The sequence below is a fragment of the Drosophila mauritiana genome, chromosome 2L (genome assembly GCF_004382145.1).
Source record: "Drosophila mauritiana strain mau12 chromosome 2L, ASM438214v1, whole genome shotgun sequence".
Lineage (NCBI taxonomy): Eukaryota > Metazoa > Arthropoda > Insecta > Diptera > Drosophilidae > Drosophila > Drosophila mauritiana.
In genome coordinates, this window is record NC_046667.1 from 3,254,773 (window position 1) to 3,269,550 (window position 14,778).

At 45.9% G+C, this 14,778-nt stretch overlaps 5 protein-coding genes across 6 annotated transcripts; all 5 read left to right on the forward strand.

The window, feature by feature from the left end:
• The first annotated feature begins 7 nt into the window (after nt 1–7).
• On the forward strand, nt 8–2,952 carry LOC117150973 (facilitated trehalose transporter Tret1). 2 transcript variants are annotated; one of them, XM_033318156.1, is made up of 7 exons: nt 8–278; nt 348–480; nt 636–868; nt 1,358–2,032; nt 2,121–2,324; nt 2,504–2,569; nt 2,629–2,952. In XM_033318156.1, exons 2-7 carry the CDS (start codon nt 423–425, stop codon nt 2,848–2,850), a joined length of 1,458 nt encoding a protein of 485 aa, XP_033174047.1. In that variant the 5' UTR covers nt 8–278; nt 348–422; the 3' UTR covers nt 2,851–2,952. The 2 variants fall into 2 exon arrangements, with proteins under 2 accessions (XP_033174047.1, XP_033174046.1); XM_033318155.1 differs by having other exon boundaries at nt 351–480.
• Nucleotides 2,953–4,084: 1,132 nt separating this feature from the next.
• On the forward strand, nt 4,085–6,491 carry LOC117150976 (facilitated trehalose transporter Tret1). The gene is made up of 6 exons (XM_033318158.1): nt 4,085–4,221; nt 4,487–4,719; nt 4,775–4,905; nt 4,963–5,324; nt 5,748–6,229; nt 6,291–6,491. Exons 1-6 carry the CDS (start codon nt 4,173–4,175, stop codon nt 6,435–6,437), a joined length of 1,404 nt encoding a protein of 467 aa, XP_033174049.1. The 5' UTR covers nt 4,085–4,172; the 3' UTR covers nt 6,438–6,491.
• Nucleotides 6,492–7,789: 1,298 nt separating this feature from the next.
• Nucleotides 7,790–9,668, forward strand: LOC117141107 (facilitated trehalose transporter Tret1). The gene is made up of 6 exons (XM_033304432.1): nt 7,790–7,859; nt 7,925–8,154; nt 8,213–8,343; nt 8,398–8,735; nt 8,792–9,204; nt 9,274–9,668. Exons 1-6 carry the CDS (start codon nt 7,790–7,792, stop codon nt 9,472–9,474), a joined length of 1,383 nt encoding a protein of 460 aa, XP_033160323.1. The 3' UTR covers nt 9,475–9,668.
• Nucleotides 9,669–10,867: 1,199 nt separating this feature from the next.
• LOC117138459 (facilitated trehalose transporter Tret1) lies at nt 10,868–12,826 on the forward strand. Its single transcript, XM_033300588.1, has 6 exons — nt 10,868–11,002; nt 11,064–11,293; nt 11,360–11,490; nt 11,557–11,888; nt 11,950–12,362; nt 12,430–12,826. Exons 1-6 carry the CDS (start codon nt 10,873–10,875, stop codon nt 12,628–12,630), a joined length of 1,437 nt encoding a protein of 478 aa, XP_033156479.1. The 5' UTR covers nt 10,868–10,872; the 3' UTR covers nt 12,631–12,826.
• Nucleotides 12,827–12,859: 33 nt separating this feature from the next.
• On the forward strand, nt 12,860–14,737 carry LOC117138468 (facilitated trehalose transporter Tret1). Its single transcript, XM_033300600.1, has 6 exons — nt 12,860–12,938; nt 13,004–13,233; nt 13,293–13,423; nt 13,601–13,947; nt 14,003–14,415; nt 14,483–14,737. The coding sequence occupies exons 1-6, from the start codon at nt 12,860–12,862 to the stop codon at nt 14,681–14,683; spliced, it is 1,401 nt and encodes a 466-aa protein (XP_033156491.1). The 3' UTR covers nt 14,684–14,737.
• The last annotated feature ends 41 nt before the right edge of the window (nt 14,738–14,778 follow it).

Here is a 14,778-nt window from a genome sequence, read left to right on the forward strand (position 1 = left end):
TCAATTGGTTCGCTTCTTTTTAATTAAAAAGCATTGGGAGCCACCCTCAGATTTCACCATAAACAAAACTAACTGCCACGGCAGACGTCCTCCGATCTTATCGCCAAATCGGTCTGTATGCTCACGTTGGGCAAATATATATCTGCAGATTGCTCATCCCGGCCATCTCAACTGCCAACTATACGAAAACACGTCCGGACACAGTCTACGGCCGTTTCGTGGCCCGTGGTTGGGGTTCAACTGGTGGCGCATAGTAGGGTTGTTATCTCTGGACGAGGGTGAGATAACGGCGCCGATGCCATGGCCATAAATACCCCACAGCATCTATTAACTGATTCTCATTTCAGCAGTCAGTGCAGTGAATTACAGGTGTTTTCCTCCAGGCTCCCCCATTGGATTTTGGATACAGAAGCTATATCAAAATGTGCCTGCCCAAAAGAGTGGGTGGTCCGGCCATCCAGAGCGTTGCCACGGCTTTAGGTGAGCTACACAGGATTCACTCTTGCTTAAAGAGAAATAAGTAGTTTCAGCATAAATTGCATACTAATATTAGTTAGTTAGTTGGCCACTAGATGTGCGCTCTACTTTCTCTGTACGTAATAAAATGCTCCAATGTTTTTGTTACCCCATTCCAGGCAACATTCTCTGCTTTAACTTTGGCCTCATGTTTGGGATTACTCCGGCGCACATGACGCTTTACGAGTCGGAGGAGAGGACCCCGTTGAACCAGGCCACCGATCCGGCGGGAACTGCGTGGCTGACGGGTTACCTCTTCCTCAGCGCCGCCTTGGGAGCCCTGGTCTCCGGATTTCTGGCCCTGAAAATCGGACCCAAGTCCGTGCTCCTCTGCTCTGGCCTGCTCCAAATTGTGAGTAAAAAGTGGCACTAGTATGGGGGCATGTGTTAGAATGATTGCCAGCGGTAGGCCAGCGGTGTCAGTAGTTACATCAATTCCAACACATGGTTCGTTGAATCGGAAAATTTGCATGTATATCAACATTTTTTTTTTTTGTTTCTACAATGCGTGGAATTTAAATTAACAGTGTGTCGCATTTTTTTTAAGTGGAAAAGAACACTGTTGGAAATATTGTATAGTGAAAGTAAATATCTAAACAGATTTTAAAGACGCATGACCTAGTACAAGACATATTGAATTGCCTTATTAAACTCACGAATATATTTCAATACATACGAAAATTTTAGTTGTGATGTCTAAACATCCAAGTCAAAGCATAAATTTAATAGCTCCCTATTGAAAACCTGTAATTTAATTTATCTTACTAAGTATTTGAATCAGTGAAGGGAAAATATTCGACTTTTTCATGGAAATAAAACTGAATACCATACCTCCTTCCAGTCGGGTTGGGCCTGCATCCATTTTGGCTACGACATCGTGCACATCTACGCCTCCCGTTTATTTGCGGGCGTGGCATCCGGTGCCGCATTTGTGGTGCTTCCGATTTTCATCAACGAAATTGCCGAGTCGCGCGAAAAGGCAGCCCGCCTGACATTCACCATTGAGCTGTGGCGCACGCTGGGCATCTTGATTGGATTTGTCCTGGGCTTCTATGTGCCCTACGCCTTCGTGAACATCGTGGGCTGTGCGGTGTCCTTTGTGTTCACCATGACGTTCCCCTTCGTCCGGGAGAGCCCCCACTACTATCTGCGCACGAACAACATGGCCAGCTTGGAGAAGTCGCTGCGCTGGTATCGCGGCATCCGCGACATCGACGATCGCGAGAAGCCGGAGTATCTCAGCGAGCTGAACGAGTTCCACGCGGAGCTGAGGAGCAGGGACAAGAACGTGGGCTCCACGCCCATGTCGCATGGCTATATCATCCGGCTGACTTTCGTCAGCTTCCTGCTGACCGTGTGCGCCAAACTGAGCGGCGTGCTCGTGGAGCTCAACTACGCAGCCGACTTCCTCGGCCGCACCGGCTATTCCACGGAAACCAATTATGTGGTTTTGGCCAGCGCCCAGTGCGCCGGAGCACTACTCGCGCGGCTCGTTGGTCCGCGTTTGCCGCGAAAGGTTGGTGTGCCATTAAATCACAATGTAGTGAACATGATTAGATACACCCTTTACACTGCTCACCTTCGATTAATATCCCCTTTTGCAGCTCCTGCTGTGCCTCTCCTCGCTCTTTGCTGCGGCGGCAGTCATTGCTTTGGCTCTATTCAAGGCTTACGGACATCTTTGGCTGCTAGGCAACTGGGCGGATCGGTATCTGCCCATTGTCCTGCTGGCTATCCAGCTGGCTCTTGTCAGCTTTGGCCTTTATCCCCTGGCCGCAGTCGTTAGCAGCGAAGTTCTGCCCACAAAGGTAATCCATTAGGACATTACAATGTCTTGAGTTGGCAAATTGGCTTGGGGAAACTATGAACTTTAGTGTACCACCCATACCTTACTTAAAGCCATCGTGTTAAGTTCAATTAGACTAAAGCGTTAATTCTAAATTTAACACCTGCTGTTAGCATTTAATTGACTGCCATCCCCTTACAGCTCCACGACTTGCTGTACTCACTGGCATCCGCTGTTTCGTGGCTTCTGCTCTTCGGCATGATAGAGGTGGGTGTACCCGAAGTGAGTCCTTGCGGAAGGAGTCTATTAACGCGGATTATTTGCAGGCATTCAATGCGGTTAAGGCCACAATTGCCCCCGGGCTGCTGCTGTATCTGTGGGTCTTTGCCGGAGCCTCCATATTCGTGGGTCTCATCTCCCTGCCACTTCTGCCGGAAACCCGCAACCGTCGTCCTTCGGCGGTGCAGCGGGAACTGGGCTATGTGGACGATGGCGGAGTGGCCAAGGGATCGGCGGTGACGAACGGACACATCGCCACGCACATCTGAGAGGCTGGAGTACTGCCTCCTGTTAGCTTTACCAACGATATTAGTAACGAATTTAGTTTTAATCCGCTCAGCAGCGTTTATTTAATAAACAAATAATGAAAATAAAGCACTTTCCAGCACTTATTTCTCCAAGTGATGCTGCTCGCCGCATTCGACCCACAAAAGTATGCAACGAATTGCATGGAGTAGATGATTAATTCGTGATTACTCATCCGGCTGGCAACGGCAAGATCCGGAATCCAAAAGAGTTGTATGTCGCGCACGTCACTTGAGTTCTGAGTTACCAGCTTTATCTCTTACCCCGAATCTTGTTTTTTGGCCACGGGCCTTATCAGCCTTACGGTCTTTGGCAATAAGAGGTTACCCCAAGGGGGAATAACTTGTGATAAAACTTACGGTCAGTGGGCTTCGTCTGCGATTATGTGGAGAACTGTTTGAAGAGGTAGCATTCGGTGCACGTGTAACTACTGAAGACGGCGAGGAAGTTCGTTTCATGCCAAATTATCCGAGTTGAGCCCCTGTCTCATGCTTTGTGTACAATCTAATCAAAGTTATACTCCAGGCCAATAAAAGAGGATGAGTTTACCACTGGTTGCTCCTCATATTTAAATATGTCTTTATTTGCACTGGGTGCATTAACGGAAACTGGGGAATTTCACGGCGCCAGTCTCACCGAAACACGCATCATTCTTGCGTGTAAATGATCCGATTTAATTCGCAGCAGCTCCTAATCCAAATTTACGCGTTTACGGACGACCAAGCTGGCCCAAAATGCGCGACTTTTGTTTGCACTGGGTATCTTGACTGGCCAAATATTAGCCACGATTAGGCCGCACGAGTAATTTACAATGGTGGCTCTCTATTCTCGCCGCTGACTAGTAGGCGTTTTATAGAGAGAAACAGAGAGAGTCCCAGTCTCCCATTGAACGCATATCAAATCAGGAAAAAGCAAACAAAAGCTGTAAAAACCATTGTAATCGTCAGAGGGTTAGCAACAACAAATTTGCACTGACACCCCGGGCTGTAATTAACTAGATTTGTGACACTGCATGTGGCGGACTCGCTTTTGCTCTCATTTGGCCGGAGCATAATGAGGCGGCGATAACGGTCTATAATCTACGCCACTCGGAGCCGTAGCTCAGCAGAGCTCGTTTACGATCTAGTGCACTATATAAATATTATCATCCAGCCACTGGTTTCGCTTAGTTAAACGCGAACACCTACGGATATTTGACGGCCGGGTCCGGGTGAAAATCAGCCTAAACGGAGGAGGACTCGTCGTGCTATGAACCACCGATAATTTCATTTAAATATCCCACAAAATGAGTTCCGCCGGCGGTGACAAATACCAATACCTAGCTGCCATTAGTGGTTAGTAGACGGTTTACCACAACCGCACATTTTAGTGAAAACCATGTTCAATGCGAATGCATTGTGTGCCAATGAAACGCTGTGCAAGTATTTGACTTAATGAGTGCAGAAGGATAATCAAAATGCTGACTTACCCAAAATAAAGTTTTTAAATTGTTTGAAATTTGGGAAATCCCCTTGAAATAATCCTTTCTTCCCATTTCATAATCCCCTCTAACCCAATCGTTGAACGGCTCAACTGCTGTTTTCCGCATCGCCTGCACAGTAAACATCATTTCGATTTCGTATGGCGCTTTTTGCGGCTGGCCATCGTCCAGTTTCCTGGAACTGTCTTCCGAGAAGAGTCCTTTGGACACGGGTCCGTTGACTCCAACGGACCAGGGATGGGTGGCGTCGAATATATGCCTGGGAGGACTGGTGGGCACCTTTCTGTTTACCTGGCTGGCGGACAGAATCGGCAGGAAATGGTGCCTCATGTGGATGGCGCTGCCCAATTTGGTAATTGGTAATTTAAATATTTCACGTACTTAATTAAAATACTTTGTATTTACAGGTGGGCTGGGTGATAATACCGTTCGCGCGCAAACCAATGCATTTAATTATCGCTAGATTTATTGGCGGAGCCGCTGGCGGTGGCTGTTTCACCGTGATTCCCATTTATATAGCCGAGCTGGCTTCGGACAAGTAGGTTCCTCGCCAGAATTTAACCAGCAGCAATCAAGTTGAAATGCTTTTTTCCAGTATTCGCGGCATTTTGGGCGTCTTTTTGGTGCTGACCTGCAATTTCGGTCTCGTGCTGGCATTCGTCCTTGGCTACTACTTCAACTATGCCCAAGTATCCTGGATTGTGTCCTCGCTGTCCTTTGTGTTCGTCGGCTGCTTCTGGTTCATGCCGGAGACACCGCAGCACCTGGCCAAGATAAATAAGCTTGAGGAGGCGGAGCACTCGCTGCGCTACTACCGCAACATCAAGTCCAATCCGGCCAAGGAACTCAGCGAAGAGCTGCAGCTGGAGCTGAAGAAGCTGAATACCACCGAGAAGACCACTGCGGATGGAGATGATGACGAGGACGCGGCCACCGGCGTGACTTGGTCCGACTTCGGTGAGAGCAGAGTGAATTATAATGGCATCGAACGTGGTTTAAATGAATATTGAATAAGTAGCAAAGGGGTCTCCACGGGAGTTTTAAACAGGACGTAGTGTAATATTAACTCGAATTCATGCTGGCCCGAAGCCACCACACCAACCAAGTCAAAACTTTTCACTTCAGAAGGGACCTCAAACACCTAGTTTGTACAACGCTGCGAATGCGTAATTTCATTTGGGGCGTGTATGAAAACAAACCACATAGATCGATATAATGAGGTTTCAACTCGATGCATTTGCAAATTTGAACAAAATGTAATGAACTTATTCAAATAAGTTGGCAAATGAGCTTTTCATGACTATGACTTTGTATTAGGAGGGATTTGACTTCTGTGCACCGTATCTCTAATGTATCTAACTTCTTAATTTCTTGAACCAGCTGAGGGCAAGACTCGAAAGGCATTCCTAATCGGACTCGGACTGATAAGCTTCAATCAGCTGTGCGGATGCTTCGCCATGCTGAACTATACGGCCGTGATTTTCGAGCAGGCGGGCTCCAGCCTGCCGCCCACGGTGGCTGCCATCATAGTAGGTGTCATCCAGCTAATGGGCACCTATGCGTCCACCGTTTTGGTCGAGCGACTGGGCAGGAAGATCCTGCTCCTGGTCTCGGCCGTGGGAATCGGACTGGGCCAGAGTGCGATGGGCACGTATAGCTACTTCCAGAGTCTCGGACAACCAGTGGCATCGTTCAGCTGGGTGCCCATTGCCGGGTTCTCCTTCATGCTGTTCCTGGCTGCGGTCGGACTGCTCTCTCTGCCATTCCTGGTGGTATCGGAGATAATGCCGCAGAAGATTAGGAGCACTGCCATTATGATTCTAATGTCGATCCTCTGGTTAATTTCCACCTGCGCCGTAAAGGTGAGATATGCGTAGATATTCGAGTTCATAAAAGTAATCCAATTAATTTCTCCCATAACAGTTGATGCCCGCTTTCACTGAAACCCTAGGAATGCACGGTACCGTCTTCATGTTCGCCAGCTTATCCTTCCTCGCAGCAATTTTCATCGCTATTTTCGTGCCCGAAACCAAGGGCAAGTCAGTTGATGCCATCTTGGCCAGTCTCTAGTACCTATGACTTAAATTTAAACCAATTGTTATTGTTGTTAATAAATCCGCTAAGAAGCGCACATCTCGTTGGTTCTTTATGTGTACACCACTGGTCATAAACAAAGGCACAGTTGACATGATTGTTATATGGAAATATAACTACTACAATCGGTTGTCTATTCAGCGCTACCTTGATCTTCCGCAGCTGTCGCCACACAAAAGATCGTTTCAGCCAGGCGAAATCTTTGATTAGATAAGATCGGGGGCGATAAGGAACATCTTCTCTTCAGAAGAGCTTTCCCCCCCAGGGCTTTTGCCTTAAAACTGAGTGATCTCATAAATATTAAATAATTTATATAAAAATATCAGATACATTTCAATGGCCTAAATGCACTACTAATAATCGGTTCGTTTCAAACAAAATATGGTATGTATTAAATATGAAATAAAAGCTCGTATAGGTGGTTGCTCAGACTAAGGAATTTAAATAGCAAAAACATGGCTAGAATATGTAGTCTGCTTCTGGGATCAGCTTTTCATGTGGATTCGAACTTCGAACATAATTATCGTCTTTTGCAAGTTAGCAAGAACTTGGTAATATTGTGACATGAGTTGTTTTCTCTGTAAACTTGATTGAAAATTCATAATCGGAAAATGAAGTTGGCCCGCTTAAGAATAGTCCTTAAGGCAAACGGATTTTGCACAATGATGATCCCGTTTTCATTAAAAAATAGGTGTGCACTCTGTGAACTTCGGCTTTGCGATAAAATAGTAAATAAAACTGGGCAGGGAAATGGAAATTTTAAAATCGATTATTTCCAGGAAGAACTAGTGCGTTCAGCTATTTGCCTTTTTTGCCAAAGATGCGTAATAAAGGCAGCAGAAGCTCTTTCATCGGTTCATCCTTTCAAGACATTTTGTTGCAAAAATCGTCAGTACAGCTTGTTTCACTTTGCTTGTACCAGAACTCTCCCGCTTTCGGCCAAATCTACTAAATTGTCTGTTGAGTCTGGACCAACATCGTAAACGTTGCAGCTTAAGGTCAGTCGAGACAGACAGGCCCCTTTTTTGTGGTCTCATCTCCGGAATGGTCGAGTGGCAAATAATTGTTTGTCTTGTGAAATATCTGCTGTATGCATACGAGAAGATAATTTCAACTAACTTAATCCGCTTGGCGAGGAACAACAGGTGGTCGCGGCTTTCGCCACCTATCTTTACAATGTAAAGACAGCGATCTCTAATATTGCGGATATAAAGCTTATGGAAGGGGTCCAATTCGACGGAGCTTTGGTATCTGCTGGGATTTAAGAACTACACGCTATCGCATTTGTAGCGCAACTCTAGCGTGAGCTTGACATTCGAACGGCTAGGATGGCCACGTTTTTTGAGAACTCCCTGCTGCAGCACAAAACCCGGTATCAGCTTTTGGCCACGGTAATAGGTGAGGCTCCCTCCCTTCCTCTTTTCCCCTTACCAATTGCAGTTCATAATGGTCCTTGTCGGCAGTTAACATTATTACTTTCGGACATGGAGTGGGTGTGGGTTGGCTCTCGCCGACTCTGACCAAAATCCAAACGCCCGATTCGCCGCTAGACTTCGAAGTGAATCTCGCCCAGATTTCCTGGCTGGGCTCGATGCTGGGACTGGGCAGCCTGTGCGGAAACCTGACCATAGCCCTGCTGATTGAGAGAGCAGGCAGGAAGTTCTGCCTTTACCTCATGGCCGGGCCATATGCGGTGGGTAAATGAGCCTAATTGGTCGTAAGGTTGATTAAAGGAGTATCGAACATTCTAGTGTATCTGGATTTTGATCTACTGCGCCTCCAATGTGTACTACCTGTACGCAGCGAGATTCCTGTGCGGATTTACCGGCGGAGCAGGATACCTGGTGGTTCCGATTTTCATTAGCGAAGTAGCCGATAGCAAGTGAGTTCAGCACACGAGCACCAACCAATCTTATCTAAGCCGTCGAGTTTCCAGCATTCGAGGGGCTCTGACTTCGATGGTGATGCTATCCGTCGATTTGGGAATACTGGCTGGCTACATTCTAAGCACTTATCTGGCCTATCATGTCGTACCCTTCTTGGCCATTATCTTGCCCGTTGCCTACTTTATAGCCAATATAATGTTGCCCGAAACAGCCCCGTATCTGCTAAAGAAGAGCCAGCTGGCTGCTGCAGAGAACTCGTTCAGATACTACAGGAATCAGCGGAGTGCAATTTGCGAGCAAACCTCAAAGGTCAACTTCGAGGAGCTGCGCACAGCGGTTTTGTCTCAGCAGACACGGAATGCCACGCCACTCAGTTACAAGGACCTCAGTGAGTATGATTATAACAACGAATGGAACCCATTAAATCCCATTACCTCATTGCAGCGACCAAGCCCGCTCTGAAAGGATTTGCCGCCTCCATTGTCCTCAGCTTGGGCTACCAGTTCAGTGGGGTTTTCAGCTTCATCAACTATATGTCGGACATATTCAAGGCATCCGGCTCGGTTGTGGACGTTAATACGGCCACCATTATCATAGGATTAGTCCAGATCGTTGGTGTCTACACCTCGACCATATTGGTGGACATCGTGGGTAGGAGGGTTCTGATGTTAATCTCCACTATGGGAGTGGGAATTGGCTGCATTGCCTTCGGTTGCTTTACCTACTTGGCCAAAATCTATGATCTCAGCGATTTTAATTGGCTGCCTTTGGTGCTGATGATTATCATTTGTTACATGGCCAATATTGGACTAATTGGAATCTTTTTCCTGGTTCTGGTGGAACTGTTTCCAGTAAAGGTACGTTTAAAGATATATTTAAATTAGTATTACATTCAGATACTTTATCTGTGTGTTTCATCCTCGCAGATTCGCTCCCTAGCCACATCGCTGTCTGTGATTTTCTTGAGTTTACTTGTCTTTGGAACCCTGAAGCTGTTTCCCCTCATGCTGCACTACTGGGGCATATCCTTTACCATGTGGTTCTCCGCTGCCTCTGCACTACTTACGTTCTTTTACTTCTGGCTGTTCCTGCAGGAAACCAAAGGAAAGTCTATGATTGAGGATTAGCAAGTAGCTGAATTTTATGTGAAGGCTTAAGCTCCTTCAAAATCAACTGCAAAGTCACATGCTTGATGTGTTAATGCAGGATGTTTATTTGTAATTAATTAACACAACATGCGCAATTTTTGCATTTATTTGTATAATGCAATAGAAATTGTAATAAATAGAATTAAATGGAAAATTTTACACTGGATTCATTTTTTAGTATTTGCTAAAAATAATGTGCAATATGCACGAAACAAAAAAATACACAATTCTGGTTTAAAATTTGCATTGGTTTGTTTGAGCCATCGAAAAGCAAACATTAATTAGCGATTCCCATTAAAATTATGAGTTAAGTTGTGTAAACGATGAAAGTGCTGCCTTTTGTGTTAATGTCATTATTTATGAACATGACTTTTTAATTGTTAATGATATATGGTACGTTCTCAGGAGATTTCCGCCTCCGCAGGGATTCATATGTTTCGTAAGATATATTCAAGTGTTACAATACAACTCAAAATATCTTCAACTAAAACGAAATTCTCTTGAAAAACAAGCCTTAGAAGCCAAAGCTTATGACTGTCTTTATTTATGTAGACTCTCCGGGATTATCTGACTAGACAGTGTCATTGTCTTTCAGACATCAAATTAAGAACTATCTTTTAATCAGAGAGTAACTTAACCTTTTACCACGTTTCGGAACTTGTGATGGACGAATCCTGGATAAGATCCTTGGTGGGCAGGGGAAGTAAATTGTATTGTATTGTTTGAAGCTGCGTTCACTTACATGGCAAGATAAGTTGAAAGATGCTGTGTCAAACTATTTCATCATGGAATTCGACGTAATCTAGATGATTTGGTGCACGACTTACTTCGTTACGTGCGTGAAGTTCTTCATGTGCGTTGCCTTTTTCCTTTTAACTTTTCTTAAGAAGACGGCTGATAAGAAGTCAGTGAATGTAAGAATTAATAAGTATATGTGCTTGTAGACTTTAAGCCTTCACTGGAGTCCTTATGGGTTACCCAGTCTCCTCTCATTTTAGCTACCATTGGAAGCCACCGACTGTTATTACCATTCCGGTTTCCTACATTATTGCGAATTTCCTGTTTCTGGAGACTCTGCATTATCTCACTCCCAAGGAAAAATTCGCAAAGCCAAACAATCCTTTTGATTCAAAATAATAGAAAAAAGCAGATGCAGTCACTGTAAGACTAGGAGTTTCTTCTATTTTTATTCCAACCTAAAAGAAACTAGTATGTATTCCAGAATATTTGCATTACAAAATGAAAAAAATAGAAAAATTTCTATGATAGAAAGTCTTTTCGAGTGTATTCACTCATGGCAGGCGTCATAAAAGTCATTCGCTTATCAGGTTTAGATAAACCGGTCACGAAATATTTAAGGGGAAGTTGAGAGCGTAGATGAATCTCGTTCAGTGTGGAGAAAGCATCTCGACCATGACGTTCAAATTGCGCTTAGCCTCGGTCTTCGCCAATCCGAATTGTCTATTGGGACGCAGGAATCGCCACCAGTTTCTGGTCACCCTGCTGCGTAAGCAACCAAATGCTGCAGAGCTGCATGATTCCAGATTCAAGATCATTATACTCCGCAGTGAACATAGCTACCTTCTCCCATGGCCTGGGCGTGGGTTGGATGTCGCCGGTGATGAGGGACCTGCAGACCGATGAGTCTCCTCTTGATTTCCCCGTTCTCGTGAGCCAGGTGTCCTGGATCGGATCGCTCGTGGGCATTGGCAGTGTTATGGGCAATCTGATCGCTGGACTACTCATGGATCGCATAGGTCGTAAGATGGTCCTTTTCTTCATTGCGATTCCCTATACGGTAAGATGAGTCGGCATTTTTGGCGCAACTATTTCACCACTCTCGTATTCCCTGGAATCCGACTAGACCTTCTGGTGCCTGGTTTACTTCGTCCAGAGTGTGGAGTTCCTGTACATCGGACGACTGATGGCCGGTGTAACTGGTGGCGCCTGCTACGTCGTCCTCCCGACCTTCATAAGCGAAATCGCTGACACCAAGTGAGTCTCAAAGTGATGTGTGCTGAAGTATACTATGATTAACTAATTGCCAATAAATCTTTGCAGTGTTCGCGGTCGCCTAGGTTCCATTATCTTACTATCGGTTAACACGGGTGTTTTGGCGGGCTATATAGTGTCCACGAGAGTGGATTACTTCACGTCTCCCCCGTTCATCATCGCCCTGCCCGTCTGTTATTTTATCTGCAACTTCCTCATTCCGGAGACCCCACATCACCTAGTTCGCAAGGGCAAATTCGAAGCGGCCAAGAGGTCGTTCATGTTCTACAAAAACATCAGGAAAGATGACATCAAAGCTGAAGATGAGTTCGAGGAGATGAAGTATCTCCTTATTAAAGAGCAGACAGAGAAGGCCAAGTCCTTCGACTACAGGGATTTCAGTGAGTACATAATTAAGCTGCCATTTTATATATCGATTTTAATCCTTTCCTCAATCCTTAGTTACCAAACCTGCATTTAAGGCCTACGCCTCTGCCGCTGTCCTGCTCATTAGCAATCAATTCAGTGCCAGTTTTTGTGTGACCACCTACTTGGCGGATGTCTTTGCCGCATCCTACACCACTCTGAATCTGGGCATGTGCACCATCGTCATCGGAGTGCTCCAGATCGTGGGCAACTACGTTACCACTCTGCTGTGCGATAAGTACGGTAGGAGGATACTCATGCTGACCTCCACCTTGGGGGCCTCCCTTTGCCTAACTGCCTTCGGCACCTTCACCTTCTTCGCAAAGACGGCTAATCTCTCCGCGGTGGACTGGTTACCCCTTGTGATCTTATCCTGCTTCGTATTCCTTTGCAACATCGGCTTGGTGGGATGCCTATTCGTGGTGCTCGTCGAGCTCTTCCCGGCCAAGGTAACTTTGGTTTACTTTTCCCAAAAATGTGCCCTAAACCACTAAATGCTATGGTTTATTTTTTCAGATTCGATCTGCGGGCGTCTCCACCTTTGTGGTGATCCTAAGCAGTACCGTATTTCTCACACTGAAAATCTTTCCCATCTGTATGGCTGTTTGGGGCACCTCGGTTACCATGTGGTGCTGTAGTGGAATTACGTTCCTCTCGTTTCTCTACTTCTGCTTCTTTCTGGAGGAGACCAACGGAAAATCGCTACTGGAGGCTTAGTTTGTTTACTGGAAAGATAATGGGTTATCACACTTGTAGCACCTGTCCGATTAGCCTAAGCCAGTAGTTATCTTTACGGTCAGAGGATACCAGCCGGATACTTAAGCCGACTCCTCAGCGGAAAACCCTTTTAGTGGTCAGAGATACGTGGCCAGAGGTAGACTGAATAAAGATCGGGGTGATATTCTTATTCATATGTGAAGTGGACAATCGAATTTTCGGGTACAAAATGCTGATGCGCTTATTTCAAAGGCCGAACTGCCTGCTTAATCGCAGGAATCGATATCAGCTGCTAACCACGCTGCTGAGTAAGTATTCCTTTCTCACCGTCAAGGACTCACAGTGAATGACATTTATTTCGGACTTTATCCAGTTAATGTCATATCCATTTCACACGGCATCGGCATCGGATGGCTATCCCCCACGCTGAGGAAACTTCAGTCCAACTCCCCCGTGGGTTTCGAGGTGAAGTCCGAGTTCGAGATCTCCTGGGTGGGCTCCATGCTGGGCATGGGCTCGGTGACTGGCAATATACTGATTGGGTGCCTGCTGGGGCGCCTGGGCAGCAAGAGGTGTCTGCTGTTAATTGCCATTCCACATTCGGTAATTTGTCAAAATCGAACAAAGGGTATTGCAAATGCTGATAATGTGTGTGCTTTTAGTGCCTGTGGATCCTGGTCTACTTTGCCCAGAGTGTGGAGTACCTGTACGTGGGAAGACTTTTGGCTGGCATCTGTGGCGGCGGCATGTACATTGTTCATCCTATTTTCCTCAGTGAAATCGCAGATGCCAAGTAAGTGGATAATTTATGGCTGTCGCCAGGGGATTGTCACGATAGCTCGCTGGCAAAAGATTAGAATGAACCTGGGAACGTCACTACAGAAAAAGTGCTGAAATGGAGTTACTCAAAGTGTATATCACATGTTAGCACTTACTCATAGCATCATAAATCGGTTTACTTTCCCCACAGCATCAGAGGAACCTTCTCTGCCATGGTTATGCTATCGGTCAATGTGGGCGTCCTGGTGGGCTATATCATGGGCACCCACTTGCCGTACTACTCGATTCCGTTTATGGTGCTGATACTGCCCCTGTGCTACCTCATTTCCGTGTTGCTGTTCATTAAGGAATCACCCATGCATCTCATAAGGATTGGCAAATACTCGGCCGCCGAGAGATCGTTCCGCTACTATAAGAACATCAAGGACTCTGATAATATTCACGATCAGAATAGAGCCATGGAGGAGTTTGAGATCATGAAGATAGCCCTGGCCAAAGGGGATCCCCTCCAGGACGCCGTCACTTTCAAGGACTTTTGTGAGTTTGGAACTATCATATTATAGCTTTACTATAATGTTTGTTATGCGGATAGACTCTCGAGCTGCTCTGAAGGCCTATGGACCCGCTCTGGTGCTTTTAATTGCCAATCAGTTCAGCGGACTTTTCACCATGGTCAACTACATGTCGGACATATTCGCCAACTCGGGCAGCACAATGGACCCGGATACGTGCACCATCATCATTGGAGCCGTCCAAATCCTGGGCACCTATGTGACCACTTTGCTGTGCGACATCTGCGGACGAAAGCTACTCATGCTGGTCTCCACGGCCGGAGTGGCCATTAGCCTGACGGCCTTCGGATTCTTTACCAAATATGCCGAGAGTCACGATGTCGGTGAGTACAGCTGGATACCCCTGCTGCTCATGTCCATGGACATCTTTCTGGGCAACATCGGCCTGGTGGGATGCTTCTTTGTCAGCCTAGTGGAAATGTTTCCCGTCAAGGTACGTTCCAAAGCCAAAAGGTTTAAAATAATATACTAATGATTCATTGCAATCGTATTTGATGTAGATTCGTGCCAAGGCCGCCTCAATGGCAATTGTGGTTTGCAGCAGCTTTGTGTTCGTCATGCTGAACATATTCCCGATCTGCATGAAGCAGTGGGGCATTTCGGCCACCATGTGGTCGTGTGCAGGTGTCACAGCACTCAGTTTCCTTTACTTTACGTACTTCATGAAGGAAACGAAGGGCAAGTCCATGTTGGATGACTGAGCACGTGAATGAGTGTGAAAATAATATTTCAATAAAAACATGCAACTGATTAAACAAATCGTTTTTACCATCCATTTGTCGACATTACTCACACG